Below are 24,307 nucleotides of genomic sequence, written 5' to 3'. Positions count from 1 at the left end.
ATGTCTGCACTCCAGGGGCCTGTGCAATGCATGCCTCTATGCTCTTCAATCATGGTTGTATATCCATTTGCTAGACTTTTACAACCAGCAGGTAGCTATATCTGATAGAACACATGAAAAAGTCATTATTGCCCCCCTGGCTTTTAAGCTCTATTTTTAAGGCAATACAGGTACTAGACTTGTACCTTTCTGAAATGTTTAGTAATATTCCCTAAAATGGATACATTTTATAGAACTTTAACATAGGATCTAACCCTTGCGTATTCAAATGTATAGCAATGGCCTCAATTCACTAAGCTTAACTCCTGTCTTTAATAACTCTTCTAAGCTGTTTTACAGTTATCACCATGGTGAAATATTTGTGAAGACAGGAGTTAAGCTTTGTGAATTGAGGCCGATGTCTAAAAATAATCATGATGTGATATTCAATCCTGTCTTGAAGAAGGCTGCACAGCCAAAAGCTTACTCTTATTCTTTTAAGTTAGCCAATAAATTGTATCATCCTGATTCAAAACTTCTTGCATTTACTTATTGCTAACACGGTACAATGCTCTACTGCTACTTACTTTTATTTGCCCTACTGCACAAGTTATTCTTTCAGTGTAATATAACTTGCACATCTCTGATTAATTTCTTTTCCTACGCCACTTGTCACATTAGTGCAGAACACCAGTCACTGTTTGTTCAGCAGCATTAACATGACACTCCCCCTTTTTCCAACAGGAATTGGGGATGGCAAGCAAGCAGCTTGCATAGTGTGAGGGGGAGGGGGGGGGAGGAAAATAGTAATTTGATATGGGCTCTCCCCATCGCGGTGGCCATGGCGGACTTAGCAGGATCCCCTCCAGACGTCCTGTCTAGCTGATTGTGGCTGCCGCGCGCACGGCTCTTCTCACGCCATCCTATCACCACCAAGCTCCAGTCCACGCACAGCCACTTCTGGGATCCAACCTACTAGTTTCATCATCAAGACTCATCAGGGGCACACACACATCACCTACACACAAATTTAATTGCACCACAGTGAATGCTCCATGAGACAAACAAATTAACATTTTGCAGCAGAAGCTACCCATTCATTCTGCATAGCTATTGCTGACTTTTATAATGGTGATGACCAAAGGTAGAGACCAGACTGTGTCTGCAACAAGAAAGCAATTACACATTTGGTCAATCGCTAAATAGAGATATCAGTCAGTACTAGACCAAATTGTCAGGGTATTAATAAACATAAGAGAAGGGGCAGATCTAGTCTTAAAGTAGGGGGCAATAAAAAATAGACATCTGGAGTCAGTCTCTGTCTCTTTCTCCCCTTTTTGGATGATCCCCTCTCATTGGGGATCGAGATACTTAGTTGGGATTTTACTTTAATATGAAGTGCATAGTTTTTTTTTTTTGTATCTATGGGTTTACATTTTGACTGTGTCCAATCTGTTGCCAAGTGATGCCTTGCATTTCCAGTTATTAATTAGTCATTATATAAGGATCCCTGTTGGTCTGTCTGTTTTGGTTTTTCTTTCTCTCCTGATCTTGTTTTCTCCTCTCTCCCTCTCGCTTTCTTTTTCTTCTTTGGATGGGGTGGTCTGAAGAAGGCTGCAGTCCCCGTACCCTCCTGTCCTTTCTATCTCTCGCTACTCTTCTTCTTTTGTCTTTCTCTCTTTATCCCTTTCCTCTCTTCTTTTTACATAACATGCTGGACTGTGCAGCTGACTTATTATACTCTGTCTTATTTGTTATATCTTTATTGCTGTTGTAAGACAAGCTGTATGGTCAATGTGTATCACTTTCTTTCAGTTCGAACACATATCATGTTTGCTGTCTTTACTTCTTGTTATAATAAAACAGATTTAACAAAAAATATAGACATGTGTACTAACAGTGTTGTAAACAAAATAATCAAAGATGCTAATTTTATATCTATCTCTTTAAACTGTGTTAGTACTTTCACTAAGATATTTGTTGGGTTGTTTTCTTTGCTTATTAGACTGGGGTGCTGATTAAAATATTTACATATACAATGTGGGATATCAACCTCAATATTCGCTAGAAGTCTCACCTAAAATAGTACAATCCATAGAAAAAAGTGATATAGGGAGCCTCCAATTATCATAGAAAACAGGCACTTTATTATAAATACACGCAGGAAAAAATCCCTATAACCCCCCTTTAAAAACATAAAATGGCTGTACACATTGCAAGGCAAAGGACCTAGTAATAAAGGAGTGCAGTCCTAATGTCCATCTGAGGAAACCCGGCTACGGGTGAAACGCGTCACGTGGGCGGAGGTCATGTGACCAGCTTTCTCCACTGCCTCCGCTCTCTCCCTGACAAGGAAAACCGAAGCGCCGCGCTTGAAAGCTACAAACAGTGGGCACGTTGGGAACCCGGCCGTGATAGCTGGAAGCTGTACCGGTAGTACCCGCCCCAGAAGCAATACGTTGCAAATATCTAATGGACACGTGAGTCCCGGCGAGCGCCGGTTTGCTAATATGCAATGTCGGGTATGCGTTTGGCACAGCATAGCCACGCATGTAATGAGGAGCGTTTAGAGGCACAGCCAACTGCTTTAACTGCTTGCATTAATCTGCTGCATGGAGATATATGAACTGCTACTGTCATCTTACCAATTCTATTGCGAGGAATTGTACAGTATCCATAATCAAGGGGGGCCTGAAGATATAAATTATACCGGTTACGGACATTAGGAGTGCACTCCTTATTTACTAGGTCCTTTGCCTCGCAATGTATACAGCTGATTAAAATAGGTTTAGTATTTTTATATTTTACTTATAATAAGTTTTCTCTATGGCTTTGGACGTTGGCTGTCCTTAGCCTGCTTTGAATGGGCACTTACATTACACTTCTGGGCACCACAATACAAAAAAGATATTGCAGTTTTAGTGCAGGTGCAGAGACAAGCAACACAATTGATATGTGGGATGGAAGGTCTCGCTTACCAAGAAAGGTTAGATAAACTGGGTTAATTTAGTCTAGAGAAAAGACGCCTTAGAGGGGATCCAATTAACATGTATAAATACATCAGAGGGCAATATAATAGCTTGGCGGATGAGCTTTTTGTCCCTAGGCCTTCTCAAAGGACTAGAGGACATGATCTGTGCATGGAGGAAAAACGTTTTAGCCATTTATTTAGAAAAGGGTTCTTTACAGTAAGAGTGATTAAGATGTGGAATGCATTGCCACAGGAAGTCGTTATGGCAAACTCTATACCTGCATTTAAAGGGGGCTTAGATGCTTTCTTTGAGTTGAAAGACATCCATGGCTACAATTACTAGATAATGCCTAATGATGTTGATCCAGGGATTTTATCTGATTGCCATCTGGAGTCGGGAAGGAATTTTTCCCTTTAGGGGCTAATTGGACCATGCCTTGTAAGGGTTTTTTCACCTTCCTCTGGATCAACAGGGATATGTGAGGAAACAGGCTGGTGTTGTACTTTATACTGGTTGAACTCGATGGACGTATGTCTTTTTTCAACCAAAATAACTATGTAACTATGTAACTTGTATGTTCTAATCTGCACACAAAAATAAATAAAAAAGCATGTAGACTAAAATACTTCTGAGATTTAATGATGGCTAAACATCAGTTATATACGTGGGAATATGGTCTGTTTCTCTATGGCCAACAGGAACTGCCAGTAAATGTATTTCTTTTAGAAGTAATAGTGTAAAGACTCAGTTTGAAAACATACTATGTCACTCCAGAGATTAATTAATAGTCAAACCAATATCCAGTAATAAGTAATTCACACTGAAAGGCCTTTGAGAATGATAGCTGCACTGTAACTTAGAGGGAAAAATCTTTGATGTGCAATTATCCATTTTGTATCCTTACTGATTTAAAAACCCTGCTGAGATCCAAAGATCCTTTGTATTTACTTGCAATTATGCTCATTCATCGCTTGTGATATTATAGAGGCATGCTGGCTTCATTAACAATGATGAGGAAAAAAGGCTTTCTGTCAATATTCATTATTTTCCTATTATAGCAGACGTTTCATTTTGGAAGTAGGACTAAGACTCTGCTCTATACAGCTCAAAAATTCAAGAAATGATGTGAAGAAATTCTTCTCTTTCATGGAAGTCTGCTCATTTTGCAAATGCTAGAGAATGCAGTGCTCTTGGTGAAAAGGAATGTATGGCAAAGACAACATTTTTGTGCTAACACATGCATTCGTTTCGTGACTCAACCTCCAAACCCCGGGCAATCAAATATATAAACAGTAATTTCCAGTAGCCATGCCCTTTCCAAAACCTCGTTATTTCTCACTGAACATGCAACAATGATGGAAGGCGCAACAAAGACTCAAGAGATGTGGGGCTAGGCCAGGCAAGGTGCAAACTTGGCCCTCCAGCTGTTGAGGAACTACAAATCCCACAATGCATTGCAGGAGTCTGACAGCCACAGTCATGACTCAAAGGCAAATGCATAGTGGGATTTTCAGTTCCTTAACAGCTGGAGGGCCAAGTTTGCCCATGCCTGGGCTAGACTATGCTTATCCTTCCCCATTCATAACCCTTTCTAATGCCTAACCCAACTCTCCCCTTATTGTTAACCCAACCCTAGTTAAACAAACAAAAAAACCCGTACAGATGCCTCACCTTAAAGTACCCCTGAATTGTGGGGAAAAAAATTGAAAGAAGCCCAACGTGGGCTAGATTATCTCTTCCACAGACCCCTGATGCTGTTTATCAGAACTACACAGCGCTTTCTTTCACTGCGCATGGGTGGGTCAAAAGTTCAGAATTGACTAGAATCAAAAATTGCTAAAAAATAATTAGTGCCGCAAATATAAATGAAAACCCCATTTTTCTAAAATAGGTCTCTATATGTAGCTCATTTTATTAATTTTGGTCTGCGTGCCTTTGTTGAACTGTGCAGTGCCAATAGGATTGAGGGAAATCTTTTTTTTTTTTTTCTTAGCTACAGTAACAAGCTTATTTTAAAATGCAAATAAACTTCCCATTTCAGATAAGATAAAGACACTATGACCAGAAGGTATTTTAATCCCCCAGCAGTAAATTAACAGCGAGCCCAGTAAAAGAAAAAAAAGGGCATAAGTGATGTCACTTTTGGCATTACAGAAAAACAATAAAAATGGAAACTAGCAACCTTTTTTCATGTCAAATTTCTTTTAAATGTGACAGTGAACACTAACAACAGAATAGGCAAGCTAAATAATTTTTGTTATTGCGTGATTTTTTTTCAGTTAATATACAGTTTCATCCCTTTTATCCCACTTTAACCTGTCCCCTAATTGTTAACCCCTCTCTGGCACCTAACCCTACACACCTAAATATTACTTATAACACTTCCCTCTAATCCTACCCCCTAACACTTATTATTGATTAGAGGGTGAGGTTGTTTTGTTTTAAGTCTCAGAGTTTTAGTTTCAACAAAATAAGAGCAGGTAAAATAACATATTACTAATAACAGTGCATAAAGACTAATGAGTTAACATTCGACACACTAGAACAATGAAAATGAAATGTCATATTTCAGTGGTAATAATGATTACATTTTAGGAACAACACATTAATTTGGAATATAATGAAACAATTTAGTTTTCCAATTAATCATATATAAGCCCAAACTAAGGAGTTGTTGAAGGACAAATGAGCTGGAATTGTAACATTGCTAGATAATTTAAAGAAGTGGAAATCAGCTTTCAGGGCCCATTCACACCTAAGCGATTAGCGGACGATTCCCGCAAATTTGCGACAGCGCTAGCACTTTTTAAAGCGCTACCGTTTTGTTACCCTATGGCAGTGTTCTCACTGCCACAATTGGCGCCGATGATGGGTGTTTTGTGATTAGCGCCAATCGCAAAAGCATTATCTGCAGCAGTTTTGAGGCGATTCTGTAATGAACACGGTACAGTGCTTATAAAGGGCTGACCGCAATCGCTCTGAAATCGTGGAAGTGTCCAGTGATTTTCTCATTTTAATCGCCGTAAAATAACTTGCGGTAAAATAACTTGCGCAAAACGTTTTGTGATTTTAAGTGTAAATGAGCCCTCAGTGTATTATTTTACTAACCACTCTATAATATATTTGATGAAATTCACTACTGAAATGTAAACATAATTTTCTATGAGTACTTGATAAAGCCCTTTCAACATGTATGTTGTCTACATGGACACATTTATATTACTTAAGCATACATCTATGCTTTAAATGTTCATAAGCATTTATTTATATTCCCCCCGTTCTTCTGTCTAGCCCCCCGTCATACCTAAAGGCCCCTGGGACCCTCTTCCCGGGTGACTGAGTCAGGCTTTACTGCGCAGGCGCTGGCCGGACTGGTCGCATTCAACGGCATGTGCCCGTGGCTGGGAGTGTTCTGTGCATTATGTCATACGTATGATGTGATGACATCATACACATGCGGAGAGTGCTCCCAGCCTCGGGCACATGCTGCAGAATGCACGCCTGCACAGTAAAGTCTGACTCCAGGGTCCCGGGGGACTTTTAGATATGATGGGGGGGCTAGACAGGAGAGCGAGAGGAATGGTGGGCATCAGGGCAAGTGATAGTATATTTTTGCACAGACAACTCCAATCTGGAGCACAGATCAATTACTTATTTAGTAAAACCTCACAGCTGTGGGGGAAGGCCGGACCAAACTCTTCCGAACATCATATGCACTAATGGACCGCCACTCACTTACTATATACATCTTTATTATATCAAAGGTGATTATACACAACAATACTTTCCCTCAAACCCCCACCCCTTAAAACTCCCATCCCACGCTGGACTAACAGGAGCGCTCCTGGTCACACCATACACATCCAACCTTCATTCATCATCCATAGAATTTTCCAATCCCTACTGGCTAAACAAATGGAGGTAATTGCATGACAACAGTTCCGCCAAGGCACGTCCGCCTATCTGTATTCACTCCGGAATATACAATGTAATGATTCCTCATGCAGCACTTTGTCACAGTTCAGAGTATGTCTTCAGCAACTGCGCCCAACCTCTGCAAATCACATATCTTTCAACGCTTCCTTATGGAGTTAATCATAGGCTTCCCTCAACACACCATACCATCATAAGCCCTCTGGCTCTCCACACGGCTGTATGGCCTCTAGTGTTTCCCTCAGCATAAAGGTATTACCTTCTCGCTGCCTCAGTTGATGGTCGTCAAGGCTTCTGACTGCGGCGTCCCGCAGTATACAGGTACCTGTGTGTGTATGATGTTTAGCCGGCTTGTACCCTTTCATGCATCCCCTTCGTGCAGACGCCTGGAGCAGCCCTCCATCACCAGCGTATTGGCCACGCCCACATACGCGTTACGCCCACCAACGTGAGCTTCGTGACGAAGCTCACGTTGGTGGGCGTAACGCGTATGTGGGCGTGGCCAATACGCTGGTGATGGAGGGCTGCTCCAGGCGTCTGCACGAAGGGGATGCATGAAAGGGTACAAGCCGGCTAAACATCATACACACACAGGTACCTGTATACTGCGGGACGCCGCAGTCAGAAGCCTTGACGACCATCAACTGAGGCAGCGAGAAGGTAATACCTTTATGCTGAGGGAAACACTAGAGGCCATACAGCCGTGTGGAGAGCCAGAGGGCTTATGATGGTATGGTGTGTCGAGGGAAGCCTATGATTAACTCCATAAGGAAGCGTTGAAAGATATGTGATTTGCAGAGGTTGGGCGCAGTTGCTGAAGACATACTCTGAACTGTGACAAAGTGCTGCATGAGGAATCATTACATTGTATATTCCGGAGTGAATACAGATAGGCGGACGTGCCTTGGCGGAACTGTTGTCATGCAATTACCTCCATTTGTTTAGCCAGTAGGGATTGGAAAATTCTATGGTTGATGAATGAAGGTTGGATGTGTATGGTGTGACCAGGAGCGCTCCTATTAGTCCAGCGTGGGATGGGAGTTTTAAGGGGTGGGGGTTTGAGGGAAAGTATTGTTGTGTATAATCACCTTTGATATAATAAAGATTTATATAGTAAGTGAGTGGCGGTCCATTAGTGCAAACAAGTGATAGTATATGCCTGCTCCCCCCGTTTCTCTTACTAATTTGTTTCGTTAAACAATTAGCATATCTAGCACAAGTGCTGAAAGAAATGACCATGCATTTTTTTAAGTATAAACTATACTAGTAATAGTGAAGAATTCTTATTTAAAAGGAACCCAGGATCTGAAGATCACTTGTTGGGGCAGGTAGCTATGCAATACTTGGTACAATTCTCTGCTGTATTCTGTGATGGAGGGAGGGGTGCATGAGGGGATGACATTTGATGACTGTAGCTGTAATGCGCTACACAGTAAACTGAGGAACATTTTATAGGCTGCAATTAAATAGAGACATTTCATAGGTTACAAGTTCTATAGGGTCAATTGACTAAACAATGAATTGGGCTTTACAATAAATGGTGGCAGATACAAAGGGTTGCAAACTGAATGTGGGCAGGAGAGGTGTCCCATGCTTTGGATGCACATTGGTTGGAGGTACATGATGGGCTTCACATATGATAGAGACATTGAGGAACTAAACATTGAATCCGATTCCTGGAAATGGCTGGATATAGAGATGGGTTTATGAAAGTAAAACATGAAGCTATACCAACCACACCGACACTATGACACACACACAAACGTCAAACTGTATACTTTATGTACCACTCTAACAAAGAGAGGGAAGGGGATTTTGTCAGGCTGTATGGTGTACTTTACCTGCCTCACCCAAGCAGCAAGAACCCTCAGTATGCCTCTAAACAGAGTTTATTTTTGTACCTGCTCTAAAGGAGAACTCCCTGATAAGCAATTTGATATGGATAGTTTAGTCCCACCTTAATCAGTTTTGGGAGGAATTTACTAAAAGAAATCATCCACTAGCTTCTTACAGTTATTGAAAACTCCAGCAAGGATCTTCATCTTACAGTTGTCACAAGGCCAGGCAAAGCGGTCTTGTTTCTCAAACTATTCTCGCTGCAATGCTAATAAGTGAAACGGAATATCTGGCAGCAATAATCAGATACTTTCCTACCAGTAAAAGAAGGCAGGAGAGCAAAGCTGATTGCAAAAGAGTGGACACAGTAAATCCAAATAGATATATAAAGACAATGATATGTTCAGCTTGGTAGAATTCACATTAAAGAGGAAAAAGTACTTATGGACAGACAGTTTTACAGTTCACTTTGTTCCTTGTAGAATCTCATTAAAAGAGCTCTTTACAAGAATGTGACAATTGCAGTAGGTTGGTGTGGTAAGTACTGCAGAGGAGTCTACAATATGTCACTACCTTTTTCATCTCATCTGTTTTTCCTCCTATTACATTCTTTCAATTTCTTTCTTTCTTTTTCTGGTTTTTCTCATCAGTTTATTTATATTGTGGTTTCTGCCTCGGTCCATTACCACAAATTGTGGACAGAGGCTTCTTTTTATTATAAAAATAACCAAACCTAGTTGAGAAATAATAATCAGGCTTGTAAGAGCAGCAAGCCATGAATTGATATTGTCTAGGTAACAGCGTACACAAGTTAGTATAAGTGTTTATTGCTGCGTACCATGAGCTTGATTCATTAAACTGCGTTAAATATACCGCGCGCGCACACACAGTGCGCATTAATATTATCGTTGTATTAGCATAGCGGGCCCGCAAAACTACCATGCGGTGCGCTCGTAGCGCTACCGCGGTACTCCAGTAGCACAGCCGCTGCTACGACAACAAGATTCCAGTCAATAAATGTACTACAGCTTGGGCTTACCATCAATTTTGAAAAACCAAAGACAGCTGCAAATTGAAATGGAAAAGTAAGTTTAAATAACACATTTTTAAAATGTATCTAAAATGTATAACTACTACTTTGGCAATTTTTGCTTGCTAGGTGCTGAACACTTATTTTGTAGAAATATCTCCTATGAGGATAAGAAAAACAAAGCTCAGGTGCACAGTTAATTGGATAACTGCTTTCGTCTTGATCATAATATAAATTGGTTACTTATCTTATCCTAGCAGCCAGGATGACCTTTGCCTACCAATGGAAAACAGAAATGGTAAACATAGCAGCAGTCAACTCCCAAATGCATTGTTTTCTTGTAAATGAAAAGCTCACCAGTATACTGAGAGATACTTATAAAAGCCTTCTAAAGGTCTTGAGGTCGTTGATAGCCATTATATCAATCTATCTACATATAGAGTAGAAGCTTGTGTTGGTGCACTGCCCTTTTCTCTCTCTCCCCGCTCTTCTTTTTTACTCTTTCCTCAATAACTGGCCATTAGGAAAGGGTGGGGGAGCCTGAGCTTTGTTTTTGATTTTTCTCATGTTAATATTTTGCTCTTTTTTTTTACTTTGCCCTGCCCCCCTTGTCTGGTTCCTTACCCCCGCAAGGACACAGTTGGGTTGTTCATTGCACTTTGAAGTGTAAGGATCTGACTGTACAACCCTCTGCATGAGTCAGGTTATACATCCAGTTTACACACAGTTATACCGGTTTAAAGGAAACCAGAACTGTAAATATAAGAAGAACGGATACTTAACCGCTGCTTCCTCCTACAGCATAAACACGTACGAGTCCCTCGCCGTCCGAGGGACTTACACGTGTTTATGCTGCAGGAGGAAGCAGCGGGTAAGTATCCATTCTTCTTACAGTATATTTACATCGCTGGTACACTTTAAGAAAATACAACTATTGCAATTACTGATGCTTATAGTAGCTGTTTGGGAATGTCAAACAAAGATGAAGTAAGTCCATTTTATCTGCAGGTTTCATTAAAAAAACTGAACAATGCTGTTCTCTTCATATGGAGAGGCAAATGGGAAAAATGATACACAGTTTATGTGAATGTTATGAAGACAGCAAACACGTCTTTCTGCTTGTGTAGGAAATCTCTATGATTACATTTATACAGCATGTAACAATACACACTTTTAATATGGCTATTCTTCATATCAAATCTGTAATTTTTTTGGCACTACCCGAAGTCTTCTCTCAGTGTGAAATATTTGCATGAGCAATGCAATATAAAACTCTAATAACGCATGCACGCCTTTACTGACGCTATTAATACTGCAAACATTTCTGGTTATTATTCGCAAACATCAGAAAGGGAAGAAACAACACAATGTGACACTAGTGTTTATGTTGAAAAGCTCAAGAGCTACCACAAAATCCCAACTGGCAAACACATAAACAAACATCTCAGATGATTATGAGTGGATTCATACATTACTACAAATTAAGCATTGCAGCAAATCCCCTGTTCCATCCTGTGAATATTTCCCGGCTAGTCCCCATGGTATCTCAGTGCAGCAGGTTTGGTCTGGTTACACGAAGGATGCATGCAGTATTTTGCATGTATTTCCATTCATTAAGAATGACTTAAGAGTTTCCTCAGGGCGACACTGTAAAGCTTCACTATGTCTCCTGAGCTCCAATTACCAGGAAGTAAAGACCATGTTATATATTTCCTTTTTTCTTTTTGATATTAGCTCGATTTTGGAGCACATTTGTGATCTGCCATCTAGGTTAAATGAAGCGTGAAAGCTTAGCAGGTTGAGCACTTGTGGCTTTAGTGAAAAATAATGATATCGTTCAACTAGTGTTATTGCTATCTCATCAGTCTCCATCTCCTTCATTGCTACTACCCTCAGGAAACACTTCAATCATTAGCATTTCTGGAAGCCGAGCACCAATCTAACATATCTCTGTAATAAAAAGCAACCAGCACAGCACTAGCACTGGACAGCTCCCTTGCTGGCAGTCACTTGCTGCGCTTCCTTTCAATATACTGTTATGGAACAGAAAATGATGGACTAAGCACAGCAATATTCCAGCACCAGCAACAGTACACCAGAGGCTATTATATATGGAATCATCCTAGAATTCCCTATTTCATCATATGTTTATGCACTATTTGTGTTTGGGAGCCTTTACTATAAATTACACACTAACAATATCAAGCTTCAAGCTACATCAATTATAGATTGCATCCCCTGAAAGCTGTTATTTACATCTGTGCGGGACTTTGGCCCTTTTATACTATATCTTCTCTTACAGGGCTCTACCATACAACGATACCGGACAAAGAGGAAATATTTGCCATTCCTTTGGAGATTTGTTGTATTCATGCTTCATGGCCAGACACCATGGCTTATTTGTGATGTGAAAATGCAATGGTAATAAAGCTTCTTTGGATAGTTTCTATTGCTCTGTGTGGTAGGGAGAAACGTTGGGAATTCCTGGGGGAGCGCTGTGATAAGGATGCCAGCATCATTGTACTGAAAGCCGACAGTCCAATAACATCACACAATGCTTCTCAAGAATAACATATATGCTTTTGTCAGTATATATAAAGAGCATTGCCTGATTATTTTCAAAACCATACTATAAGTAGACAGGGAGCTTCTACAAAGTAAAAACAGTTACAAATAATACATTTAACATATTATACATTTCAGTGTTCTTTTCACAAGTTCTTCTTCTTTGGTTCTGTCAACCAGATAACAGTCTGTGGTAAACATTTGGCGTGTTCTCATTATTTAGTATTTATATAGCGCCAACCTATTCTGCAGCGCTCTACAGAATATATAGTCTGCTCACTTAACTGTCTCTCAGAAGAGCTCACAATCTAATCTCTACCACAGTCATGTGTCCATGTGTTCATAATAGTCTAGGACCAATTTAGGGGGAAGCCAATTAACTCATCTGTATGTCTTTGGGATGTGTGAGGAAACACACACAGGCACACTGTATTATCCTAGAAGCGTATGAGAGAAATAGCCGTCGGGAGACTTTGGCGCAGGACTGATATACGGTGTACCCTGCTCCTGCACAAGTCCCGGCGGCGTTAATAATTATTCCCAATCCAGGTCCACGTTGATGGTGGCCTTGCCTTGCAGTTCTGGGTCCCCGGTTCGAATCCCAGCCAGGTCAACATCTGCAAGGAGTTTGTATGTTCTCCCCGTGTCTGCGTGGGTTTCCTCCGGGTACTCCGGTTTCTTCCCACATCCCCAAAACATACAGATAGGTTAATTGGCTTCCCCCAAAATTGGCCCTAGACTACGATACATACACTACACTAGACATATGACTATGGTAGGGATAAGATTGTGAGCCCCTCTGAGGGACAGTTAGTGACAAGACAATGTACTCTGTACAGCGCTGCGGAAGATGTCGGCGCTATATAAATACTAAATTATAATAATAATAATAATAATAATAATGGTGGGGTATTATGTAATTCGGCTCCCAGCTATTGCTGGAGGCCAAATTACCGTGTTTTAAATGTACCTACGGCTCAGTCTTCTGACATCGCTAAAGTTACTCACTGTGCGTCGCTATAGCCGTAATTCCTATTACGGTCTATGGTGGCGCCGGCTGCGCCCAAATCTCCTGCGTTATAATCCCCGTGCTCGATCCTAGAATACCATGACTTTTGAAGCAGGAGATAGTTGAAGAACCTCATTAGGAATGTTTTAAATATATGTAAATGCATATAGATAATACTTTTCTTCAAGAGTAAAAAAAAAAAAAAAAAGTAGAAATCTGACATTACTGACAGGGGCTAGTCCATCTCTCCATAGGGATTCTCATCACGGCCTTTATTCTTTATAAAGACACTGAAAAAGATTTATACAAAGATGCTGGCCACCCTGCCTGCTCACTGCACACTTTTTTGGTAGTTGGACGAAGCAACTGCCATTCACTAAGTGCTTTTAAAAATATAGAAAACTCTGAGAACCCAAGAGGAGATGGACTAGTCCAAACCCTGTTGGTTCTGTCAGACTTCTACTACTTATTGCAACAGCAACATAGAAGAAAAGTAATTTATGGCTCATTTTACTATGGAAGAAACATACTTCATATCTGTATATGTTGACATATACTGTTTTTTAAATTTAAAGGTTTACGCAACAGAAGTCCTTTAAGGCATTTTCTGGCAGACAGGGGACTTGTGGAAAGGGGGAAAGTATGATTATTTAGTGCAGCATTCGCAAGACAAAGAATACATAAGGTAAAAAAGACAGATGCTCTGTTTTAAACTTAACTTTGTGCAGGCAGAGACTACAAATCTTGTATCAAAAACTTTGTACTGGCAGAGACTACAAATCTCAATGTAGACTATCGTAGATTACCGTAGAGCTGTGTTGTAAGGCAGCCACCCTAATAACCCTTGCTTTGCACAGTCTGTGGAGCTTTGTTCACTAGATTTGCAGTTGTATCAGCATCAACAGTGCTTTGTACTGTGGGGAATTTGCTACTGTTTTGTTGAGTCCAGGATGAGGAGGTTGTGACAGATGATAAAATGTGAGAAGCAATATAGGTTGAAGGCACCAGGACAGCAATGGGGAGATTGAAAAGAAAAACAGTATCTTGCAAACCAGTAGCATCCTAGGAGCAGGACCACTGATATTTAGGCCTACTCTAAATCTAGGCTGATGACTGAACAAGGGTAATCTGCAATATCTATCAGTAGCGATTGAAACAGGGCATGAATTTCAAACGTGAATACCAAGTGCATGAGTAACTATATGGATGTCCCCAACACAACTGAGTAGAGGACTCACTTTGACCCAGAGGACTGAGAGACTGCCTCATATTGTTCCCTCTCCCACTGTTAGACCTACATGTTCCTTTTATACCACAAAGGACAACTAGCATGCAGAAACGGAGGTACTATTCAAATATCTTATTGTGCTCTTCAATTTTTTACTCACACCTTAACAGTTAACCCACAGTCTTTAAGGTATTGCATTAATTGCAGAGTATGTTTTGTTTTAAGCTTCTCCCACACCTACATAAACATGGGAACTTCAGTATGTCAAATGTAGTTTAGCACCACTTTAACTGCAAGCAGCTGACATGGATGTATGGCCATTAACACTGACTATTTTAGTGTCTTATATACAGCCTCGGAAGAAGCCCCCATTGGTGCCAAGCGGCTAGCTCTTGTGCCCCGCACCCAGTCACTGGCCCTCCATATCAATCCGGTATGTTTCACTGAACGATTGTCATTCATCTTTTACACAGGACTGTGTCAATCTGTACGCATTAGATTAAACAACTGATATTGCTTCTATATGGGCAATGGGGGCAATTGCCCCACATCCATATGGGCCCCCAAGTGTCCCTCTCCACCCCACTAAATTATGTGACTGCTGGCGGCCAGAGTGACCTGACCTCTCAGAATTCTATAATGTGTGACCTCACAGCCTAGGCTGCACATAACTGGAAAGGTAGATGTACATACCAATATAAAGAAAGCTATAGGAAGTGTTTTTGATGATGAGCCCAGGACAATTGACAGAAGATTGGGTATCCTGAATTATTTATTACATTCTACATTATGTCATTGCAGTTCCTCTTTAAAGCGGTTCAAAAACCCAGACATAATATTCAATAAAAACATGTTTTCCTACTTTTTACATGCCATACAGTTATCATATCTGCATTTGTGCATAAGTATTATTATTCATTTATAGGTTATAGCTTCCCAAAAGTACAGTTTGTTGCTTTAAGAGCTGACTTTGCATTTTATTAATAACTGCTTTTATTCAGTCATTCATTCAGGCAGACATGGTTTGACTCTCTCTCTGTGTCCAGTCAGAGAATGTGTCACATTCCACACTTAATACATTTAAGTAAACACAAGATTACATTGTTTAACTTTCGGAAGTGGCCAGCTCTGAAGGCATTGAAGCTTCTAAAGCCTGTGTTAACCCTTTGAATGATGTTCTAGTAAAAAAAAATGCTAGTTGTATATAATATGCTGTGAATAATTTAATAGAGCAAAGAAGAAATTCTGGGTTATATTCCGCTTTAAGCTGGGGAGAGGAAAAGCTTGTTAATGATTACCTCTATTAAAAGCAAATATAGAAGTATTCATTACCAGCTTAAGACCAATGAAGAGCGAATACATCAGTTGAAGGTGGGAGAGACCTTGGTGGGCGTAAATGCGAAAAAGCCACCAGTGATAGCCGCTAGTAGAATATCGGTAAAATTACAGATATTCCACTGCTTAAATACAATAGTATAATGTTTACCGATATTCTACTATAACCTAACCAGACTCACGTAGAACCCTCCCCCCTCTACTAATCCCTAACCCCAAGACCCCCTCTGGTGGTGCCTAACCTTAACCCCTCCCGGGTGTGAAAAATCTTAACCCCCCCGGGGGTGCCTAACCTTAACCCTTAAGCACCCCTTACACTGCTAACATTAAAGACCCCGCCTCTTAAGCCTAACCTCTGATATTTTCGACAATAAACCTCAGGCCCCTCCGGGTACCCAATTAACATTTATAGCAGCCAATTCCAGCGCTTAACGTTATCGTCTGAGCCATTTCTAACAGGGCCCTTTTACCTGCTTTTCTTGGTGGACCCCTTTGGTTCAGATTACCAGAATTGCAACCTCTGCTTCCCCCTTCCTATACAGGAAGAGAAGCAGAGCAATGATCAGCCCTGATCTACAATGACAGTAAAGCAAAGCAAAACAATAGTAGCCAGGGGATCCTTCAAACTCTTTAGAGGAGCAATATTGTTAATGTATTATAATTGCATTACTAGGCTGAACTAATGAATTTATGTTGTGACTGGTTGTAACTAGGAGTAAACCAGTTATGTATGAGAGTTATTACTTATGTATATGGTCTTGTGGGCTTGGGGGTAGTGTACATATAAGCAGGTGATAAATCTGATCAAGGTAAAGAAATCTAAATCACATACGTGTTGCAAACACTTCTTGTGTACCATACATAATAATAATCGAATGCACAGCGGAACTTACGTTTTTACATAGGGGTCAGAATAGCCATTTGCGTCCATAGCCGCTAGATGCGCACATCTGATGATTCCTACTAGAAGTCCTGACTTTTGTGAGCTGTATTTTAAGGATATAAGGATCCTCCCACGTTCCTCCAAAGACTTATCTTCCGTTTTATCTATCTGTGGGTGGAAAAGCAAAATGTTAACGACAGTATAAAGAAGTTCATGCACGGTTGTCACAATAAAAAACACAATAACCAGGGGGAAATCTCTCGGTAACTACGTGATTATTAAAGAGCCTGACATCCATTTAGCAGCTGGCTGATTTGTTCAATTTGGAGCGATTACCGTTCTGCTTTTCCTTGATGTTTGCACAAAATAATAATTAGCATCGATTAAGTTAAAGGAGACATTTAAAAACAGATCACATTAGTTGATTCCAACAATTGTTTCTAAAGAATAAGAACAATATAACATAATGCAGGGATAAAATAAAAGTAAATATTAGCATAGAGTATAATTAACAACATCCTGCTATATAATTTTACATTATGTTAAAGTGAATATCTGCTTTCATTAAAAAGATTGCTATAAACATATCTCAGTGCTAAGTACGCCATTGGCAAGCTAAAGCTATTTAAGGCCTTTTTAAACGCAGACTAACGCACAGCAATAATAAGTCTGTGCGTCATTCACAGTGCACACGTTGCGTTTGTGTGTAACGTGTAGCGTTATTAGAAATTGCTGCATGGTGTGCGTTTAGCAAGGACTCTGCTGCGTTATTTGTGTTGCACATGCGCAGTAATGTTTTTTTTTAATGTAACGAACGCGCCGTTTGCATTCCATCGTAAATACTCGTGTTTTCTGTTTATTTTGTTATTGCACATGCTCTTGTTTTTTTTCTCATATTTTTGGGAGGATTTTTGTTTATTTGTAGTATTCGAAGTAATCACTGGTATAACGTGAATCTTAATTTGTTTATTTTTTGTTAGTTTTTAATGTGGAACATTAACCAGTTAAGCCTAACTGGACGAGAATATTTGTCCAGAAGGAGGCACTTACAAGCAAAGTGGACGAGAATGCTCGTCCAGCTGATTAGCTGCAGTTGCACGCACGTGTGTGCATGCGGACGCAAATACACGTGCGTGCGGGAACGAGGAGAAGACAGGCGACATAGGCGTAGGCAGAACATTTTCCAGGGGGTTGCAAAAAGGGGGGGGGGAGAAGTGGGGCGGTGCACTCAGCGCGCCGCACTGAAAATTTGGGGGGGGGGATGATGTGTGTCGCACGAAGCGCGCCAAATAATGGGGTTACGTCATGTGGCGCGTGTAGCGAAAAATGGGTGTGGTCATGAACCAGAATGTGGGTGTGGTCGTGGGTGGAGACAAGTTTACATGAACTTAGCAATGGTGGGACATTAGATTAGGACATTAGATTAGGACAGTGGTGGCGAACCTTTTGGAGGTCGAGTGCCCAAACTGCAACCCAAAAGTCACTTTACTATCGCAAAGTGCCAACAGCAATTTAAACTAAATACAAACGTTTTAACTCATACATGAACATTATGGAAAATCCAAGTTGAAAATAAACTGTGAAGATAAACAATTTCATCCATCCGACTCCTGAAAAATGTATTCATTTTTTTTAGAACCTCCCAGTTTCATTTTCGGTTTTAAAAAGCTGAAAAAGTAGGTTTAATGCTATTGTCTCATATGATGATGATTCAGCTTTTTCCATAGTCTCGCAGTTAACAATCATGAGGCCCCCAACAAGACAAATTCAGCAATCATGAGGGCCCCCCCCCATCAAGACAAATTCAGCAATCATGAGGCCCCCAACATGACTAACTCAGCAATCATGAGGCCCCCAACAAGACACATTCAGCAATCATGAGGCCCCCAACAAGACAAATTCAGCAGTCATGAGGCACATAAATTGACAGCATTTCACTTAAATAGGCAGAATGCCCCTTAATATGGTAGACATCTCTCACCTGGCAGCAGTTCCCCAAAATACACTCAATCTGACAGCAGTGGTTCCCCAAAAATAGGTAGCCCCAGGTCTATAGATGTCCCCAGAACATGTAGCCAGGGGTAGAGATGTCCCCAGAACAGGTAGCCAGGGGGTATATGTGCCCAGTATATGTAGGCAGGGGTATATGTTCCCAGTATATGTAGCCAGAGGTATATGTGCCCAGTATATGTAGTTAGGGGTATATGTGCCCAGTATATGTAGTCAGGGGTATATGTGCCCAGTATATGTAGTCAGGGGTATATGTGCCCAGTATATGTAGTCAGGGGTATATGTGCCCAGTATATATAGTCAGGGGTATATGTGCCCAGTATATGTAGTCAGGGGTATATGTGCCCAGTATATGTAGTCAGGGGTATATGTGCCCAGTATATGTAGGCAGGGGTATATGTCCCCAGTATATGTAGCCAGGGGTATATGTCCCCAGTATATGTAGCCAGGGGTATATGTCCCCAGTATATGTAGCCAGGGGTATATGTCCCCAGTATATGTAGCCAGGGGTATATGTCCCCAGTATATGTAGCCAGGGGTATATGTCCCCAGTATATGTAGCCAGGGGTATATGTGCCCAGTATATGTAGCCAGGGGTATATGTGCCCAGTATATGTAGCCAGGGGTATATGTGCCCAGTATATGTAGTCAGGGGTATATGTGCCCAGTATATGTAGGCAGGGGTATATGTCCCAGTATATGTAGGCAAGGGTATATGTGCCCAGTATATGTAGCCAGGGGTATATGTGCCCTGTATATGTAGCCAGGGGTATATGTGCACTGTATATGTAGCCAGAAGTATATGTCCCCAGTATATGTAGTCAGGGGTATATGTGCCCAGTATATGTAGTCAGGGGTATATGTGCCCAGTATATGTAGTCAGGGGTATATGTGCCCTGTATATGTAGGCAGGGGTATATGTGCCCAGTATATGTAGTCAGAAGTATATGTGCCCAGTATATGTAGGCAGGGGTATATGTCCCCAGAATAAGTAGCCAGGTGTGCCCCTAGCAGGAGGGGAGCAGCGCAGAGAAGAGGGAGAGCTATGGGCACAGCGTGGAAGGTCGGACGTCTCCCCCCCTTCCCTCACCTTGGGGCTCTCCCCTCCGGAACAAAGTGTTGTGCAGCGGCTGGCAGCAGGCAGGACTTACCTCCGTCTCGTTCAGGTGCCGGATGGATTTGCCGCTAGTCTGGTCCAGACCAAAGCAGCGGCACCAGAACTTCCGGCGCTTGGAGCGAGATGGAGGTAAGTTCCGCCCGCTGCCAAACGCCGCACAACACTTCGTTCTGGAGGGGAGAGCGAGGGAGGGAGAGCCCCAAGGTGAGGGAGGGGGGGGGGGAAAGGCGTCCGCCATTCCCCGCTGTGCCCATAGCTCTCCCTCTTCTCTGCACTGCTCCCCTCCTGCTGGCCGCACGGGCACGCGGCCAGGGGGGCAGCGGGCGGCAAGGGTCGAGCCGACGGCCGAATTTGCCATATGTGCGGATGCCCATGTACATGGAGGGAAGATTGGTTATGGGATGGAACATCCCTCTAGCCAATCAGAGCCCTTTGATTAAGAATGTGCATAGTTACAACCAGTAACAATGTGCATTCTTAGTAATGTTTATAAACACACTATCTTTCTCTCACAGCTCCTCTCAGATCACTGATTTGTGCTGACAGGAGCTTGGAGAGAGAATGAAAGAGGAAAGTGGTAGGCTTTTTTGATACTTTTTAATAAAGTTTGCCCCTCATACCTGTATATTTAATCCCATACCAGCCCATTAACCATTGATCCTCCCTCTCAACTATTTAGCTTTCCTGATCCCCCTTCCACTACCTTTTGGTACCTTACTGTACTTTTCCCCCTCTCTACCAACCCTTATCTCAGTTTTTTCTATCTATATTTTTCTATTCTTTTCATTCTTCCCTGGAAAAAAAAAAATCAACAAAAAAAACCCCTATCTTTCTTCTTATCTTTTCTTCGTATTTCTTTCCCCTTTGTGAAATATGGCAGGGAGGCTATATTCTGCTGAGGAGGCAGCAGTCATCCTCCAGCAGAGCAGCAGCGAGGAAACAGGGAGCCAGTAGCTCCCTCCGTTAGACTCTGGATCAGGATCTGACAGCTCAGAGTCTGAAGGGTCGCCATCTCGCTGCTTGTAAAGGGATCATGGGTCAGGTGATGAGGGACCATCACAACCATCAGAGGCCATAGCAGTGGGCTCAGTGGGCAACACCACAGCAGCCAGCAGCAGTAATGAGCAGAGGGGAGCCAGGCACAGACAGGGTAGCTGGCCTCGCAGGCAGGAGGTACCGGACCATATCATACATGGCACCTGGTCACCCCCTCATTTCATTGCGCTCAATATCCCTGCGTTTACAGCTACTCCTGGTTTGTCAGTGCCTACTGACAATCTGTCACCAATTGACTTTTACCAGTTATTCCTTACAGTGGAATTGTTGCAGCGTATAGTCGAGCAGACTAACTTGTATGCGCAACAGTTTTTTGATTCAAACCCCACTCACTATATGGCGAAAAAAAATGGCAGCCCACCACCATGCCCGAAATAAAAACATTTATTGGCCTGACACTGAGCATGGGCATAACACAAAAGCCACAGTTCAGGTTGTATTGGTCAAGAGACCTATTTCACAGTGCAGTCATGTATCCATCTACAATGCCTAGGCAGAGGTATGAAGTGCTGTCAAGATGCATCCATTTTAATGACAATAGCCAGTGTCTTTCCCGAACCGACCCTGTCTATGTCAGGCTTTTTAAGCTGAGGCCCCTGTTGACTCACCTCACCACAGCATTTAAGGACATCTACACTCCATCGCTGTAGATGAATCGCTGGTACCCTACCATGGGAGACTTGGAATAAAGCAGTATATCCCAAGCAAAAGGGCAAGGTATGGGGTAAAAATGTACAAGTTATGTGAGTGCAGCACTGCCTACACATACACCTTTAACATTTATGAAGGCAAAGACAGCTTATTACAGTAAGCTGGGTGCCCACAATACATCAGCACCAGTGGGAAAATTGTTGTGGAACTTATCAAGCCACTTCTCCACCAAGGCTACCATCTTTATGTGGACAATTTTTACTCCAGCATACCCTTGTTTAAATTCTTGTATTCAGCAGAGACTGGCGCTTGTGGGACAGTGAGGTCCAACCGTTTAGGCCTCACACAACAGGTTGTAAATAAAAAATTGCAGCCAGGAGAGACTTATAGCCTCAGAAGGGACAAGCTTCTTGCCTTAAAGTTTTGAGACAAAAGGGACGTGATGATACTGTCAACTATCCACACAGAGGCCATGGTTCCTGTCGCATCAAGAGAGCGGTCTGAAAAGCCAGGACTCCTATCTTGAATTCGAGGTGAAAGTCCTTAAGTCTCATGTACCACCCTGGCCAAATCACACAACTATAAGATACAATTCATTTGGAAAATAGAATACGGCTTAGAGAACGACATTTTCCTGAATTAATCCCCCCAAATGTAATTAAAAAGAAACCCACAAGCAGATGCAGCGTATGTGTCAAACACCGGAGAAGGAGGGAGTCCAGGTTTTTTGCCCAGACTGCTCCTTAGCTCCAGCACTGTGTGTTGCCGAGTGCTTTAAGGCATACCACACAGACATCGATTATTAGACTTCATTTTTTTTATTTTTTTTGGGGTGGGGGTGGGGTTCTGTTATTTTCAACCTGGACATATGTTACTGGCATTCCCCCCTTTATATATTTCCCCTATATATTCAGGTCACTTACTATCCCTCAAAGGATCTCACATTTGGCCTACCACGATGTTTCTGGGGTGTCAGAGGAAACTTGATGCTTGGATCCCAAGAACACACCCAAGCTTCAAAATTGAATGTTGTACCCTGCTGCAAAGACTGCTAGCCACATTACTCTGCAAACCATCTCCTGTCGTCTGACCCCTGGCTTCTGACATCTGGCTTTTCACCAATCCTGCTGGACCTCCAATGCGAAGTTCCAATGCATTTGTCATCACTATTAAGAGAAGTAATATATTCAAAGTAGCCACATTTGGCTTTGTTTTAACCATGGAAAATTTGGCAATACATTTTCATATGTTTTTAAGCTTGTGTCACATCACATAAAAAAATAGGTAGATACAAACTCAATCCAAATTACAAAAAAAAATGTCATTTTTAAATTAGAATGACACTTGGGAAAGTTTCAGCAACAATACACAAGCAGGCAGTTCATAAAACACCCACTTTTGAATAACTCTGGTTGTTAGCTTTCCATAATGGTGACATGTGTGGTCTTTTTATGATGTTCAATCTCTTCTGGGGCTATGCAAACAAACAATGGCGCTGTAACAATTAGTGCAAAAAAATAGTGCACCTTGGGTTTAATGGATTGCTGCACTAACAGTTTGTTACTAAGTGAGATATATGTTATATCATTTTTAACATGACCAGCTGTACAATACATTGTGGTATGTTTTAAAGCTTGGACTCATGTCACATAAAACATAGGTAGGGACAAACTCAATTCAAAACAATAAAAAAAATCATTTTCAAAGTTATGGTCACATTTCAACAAAACCGCATAAGTCCAAATGTTACAAAATACCAATATCTGAGTAGCCCTGGGTCTCTAGTTTTCAGAATAGTGCCATTTATGGCATTTCTTGATTGTTCAGATGCTCTAGAACTTTGCTAAGAAAACATGACACTATTACATTTGGTGCAAAATGTGGCCTTAAAAAGGCCATTGGTCATAATTGTCATTAACAGTCTGCTGTGTGCCTAAAAAGCTATCTGACTATGTACATGGTGTACAATTTTTACTGTGACAAGTGAGAGAATATAATTTGGGGTGTTTGAAATCTGAGGCCTATGTGATGTGGATTTTCATTTGTGACGAAGTGAAAAAAAAACTGTAAAAAATACCATTTTCAAAGTTATACTTAGAATTCAGCAAAACCGAAAAAGTCCAAAAGTTACAAAATTGCAATATCTGAGTAGCCCCGGGTCTCTAGTTTTCAGAATTGTGAGATTTATGGTGTTTCTTTATTGTTCAGATGCTCCAGAAGCTTTGCTAAGAAAACATGACACTATTACTTTTGGTGCAAAAATGGCCTTGAAAAAGCCGTTGGTGCTACTTGTGATTAACCGTCTGCTGTGTGCCTAAAAAGCTATCTGATTAGGTTTATGGTGTATCATCTTAACTGTGACAAGCAATAGAATAGAATTTGGGATGCATTAGGCTGAGGCCTATGTCATGTGATTTTTTCTTTTGTGGCAAACTGAATCAAACGCAGTAAAATCATTATATTCATATACTTTGTACCACGATAAAACACTTGTAAAAAAAAAAAAAAAAAAAAAAAAAAAGTGATAGAATAAAAAAAAATACATAAATAGTTACCTGAGGGACACAGCTTTCTAAATATGTATGTCACAAGAGTGTATTACTGTTATATTTGCAAATAAGGGCTTGCAAGTATTGCTAGCGTACAACAAGAAAACACAAATCACAATATAGAAAAAATGCACTTTTATTTCCAAATAATATA

The 24,307-nt window shown here is 41.2% G+C and overlaps 1 protein-coding gene across 3 annotated transcripts in view; it reads right to left on the bottom strand.

Annotated features, from left to right (window-relative positions):
* Nucleotides 1-24,307, bottom strand: part of DOC2B (double C2 domain beta) — a 704,601-nt gene that overhangs the window by 103,672 nt on the left and 576,622 nt on the right. For all 3 annotated transcript variants that reach the window (XM_068268615.1, XM_068268616.1, XM_068268617.1), the window contains one exon: nucleotides 16,781-16,938. In XM_068268615.1, the coding sequence (XP_068124716.1) occupies nucleotides 16,781-16,938 (158 nt within the window). The remainder of the gene's footprint in view (nucleotides 1-16,780; nucleotides 16,939-24,307) is intronic.

Source organism: Hyperolius riggenbachi, chromosome 2 (genome assembly GCF_040937935.1).
Source record: "Hyperolius riggenbachi isolate aHypRig1 chromosome 2, aHypRig1.pri, whole genome shotgun sequence".
In the NCBI taxonomy this organism is placed as follows: domain Eukaryota; kingdom Metazoa; phylum Chordata; class Amphibia; order Anura; family Hyperoliidae; genus Hyperolius; species Hyperolius riggenbachi.
Note: the sequence above shows the minus strand (reverse complement) of the source record. Positions and strands in the feature narration are given on the sequence as shown.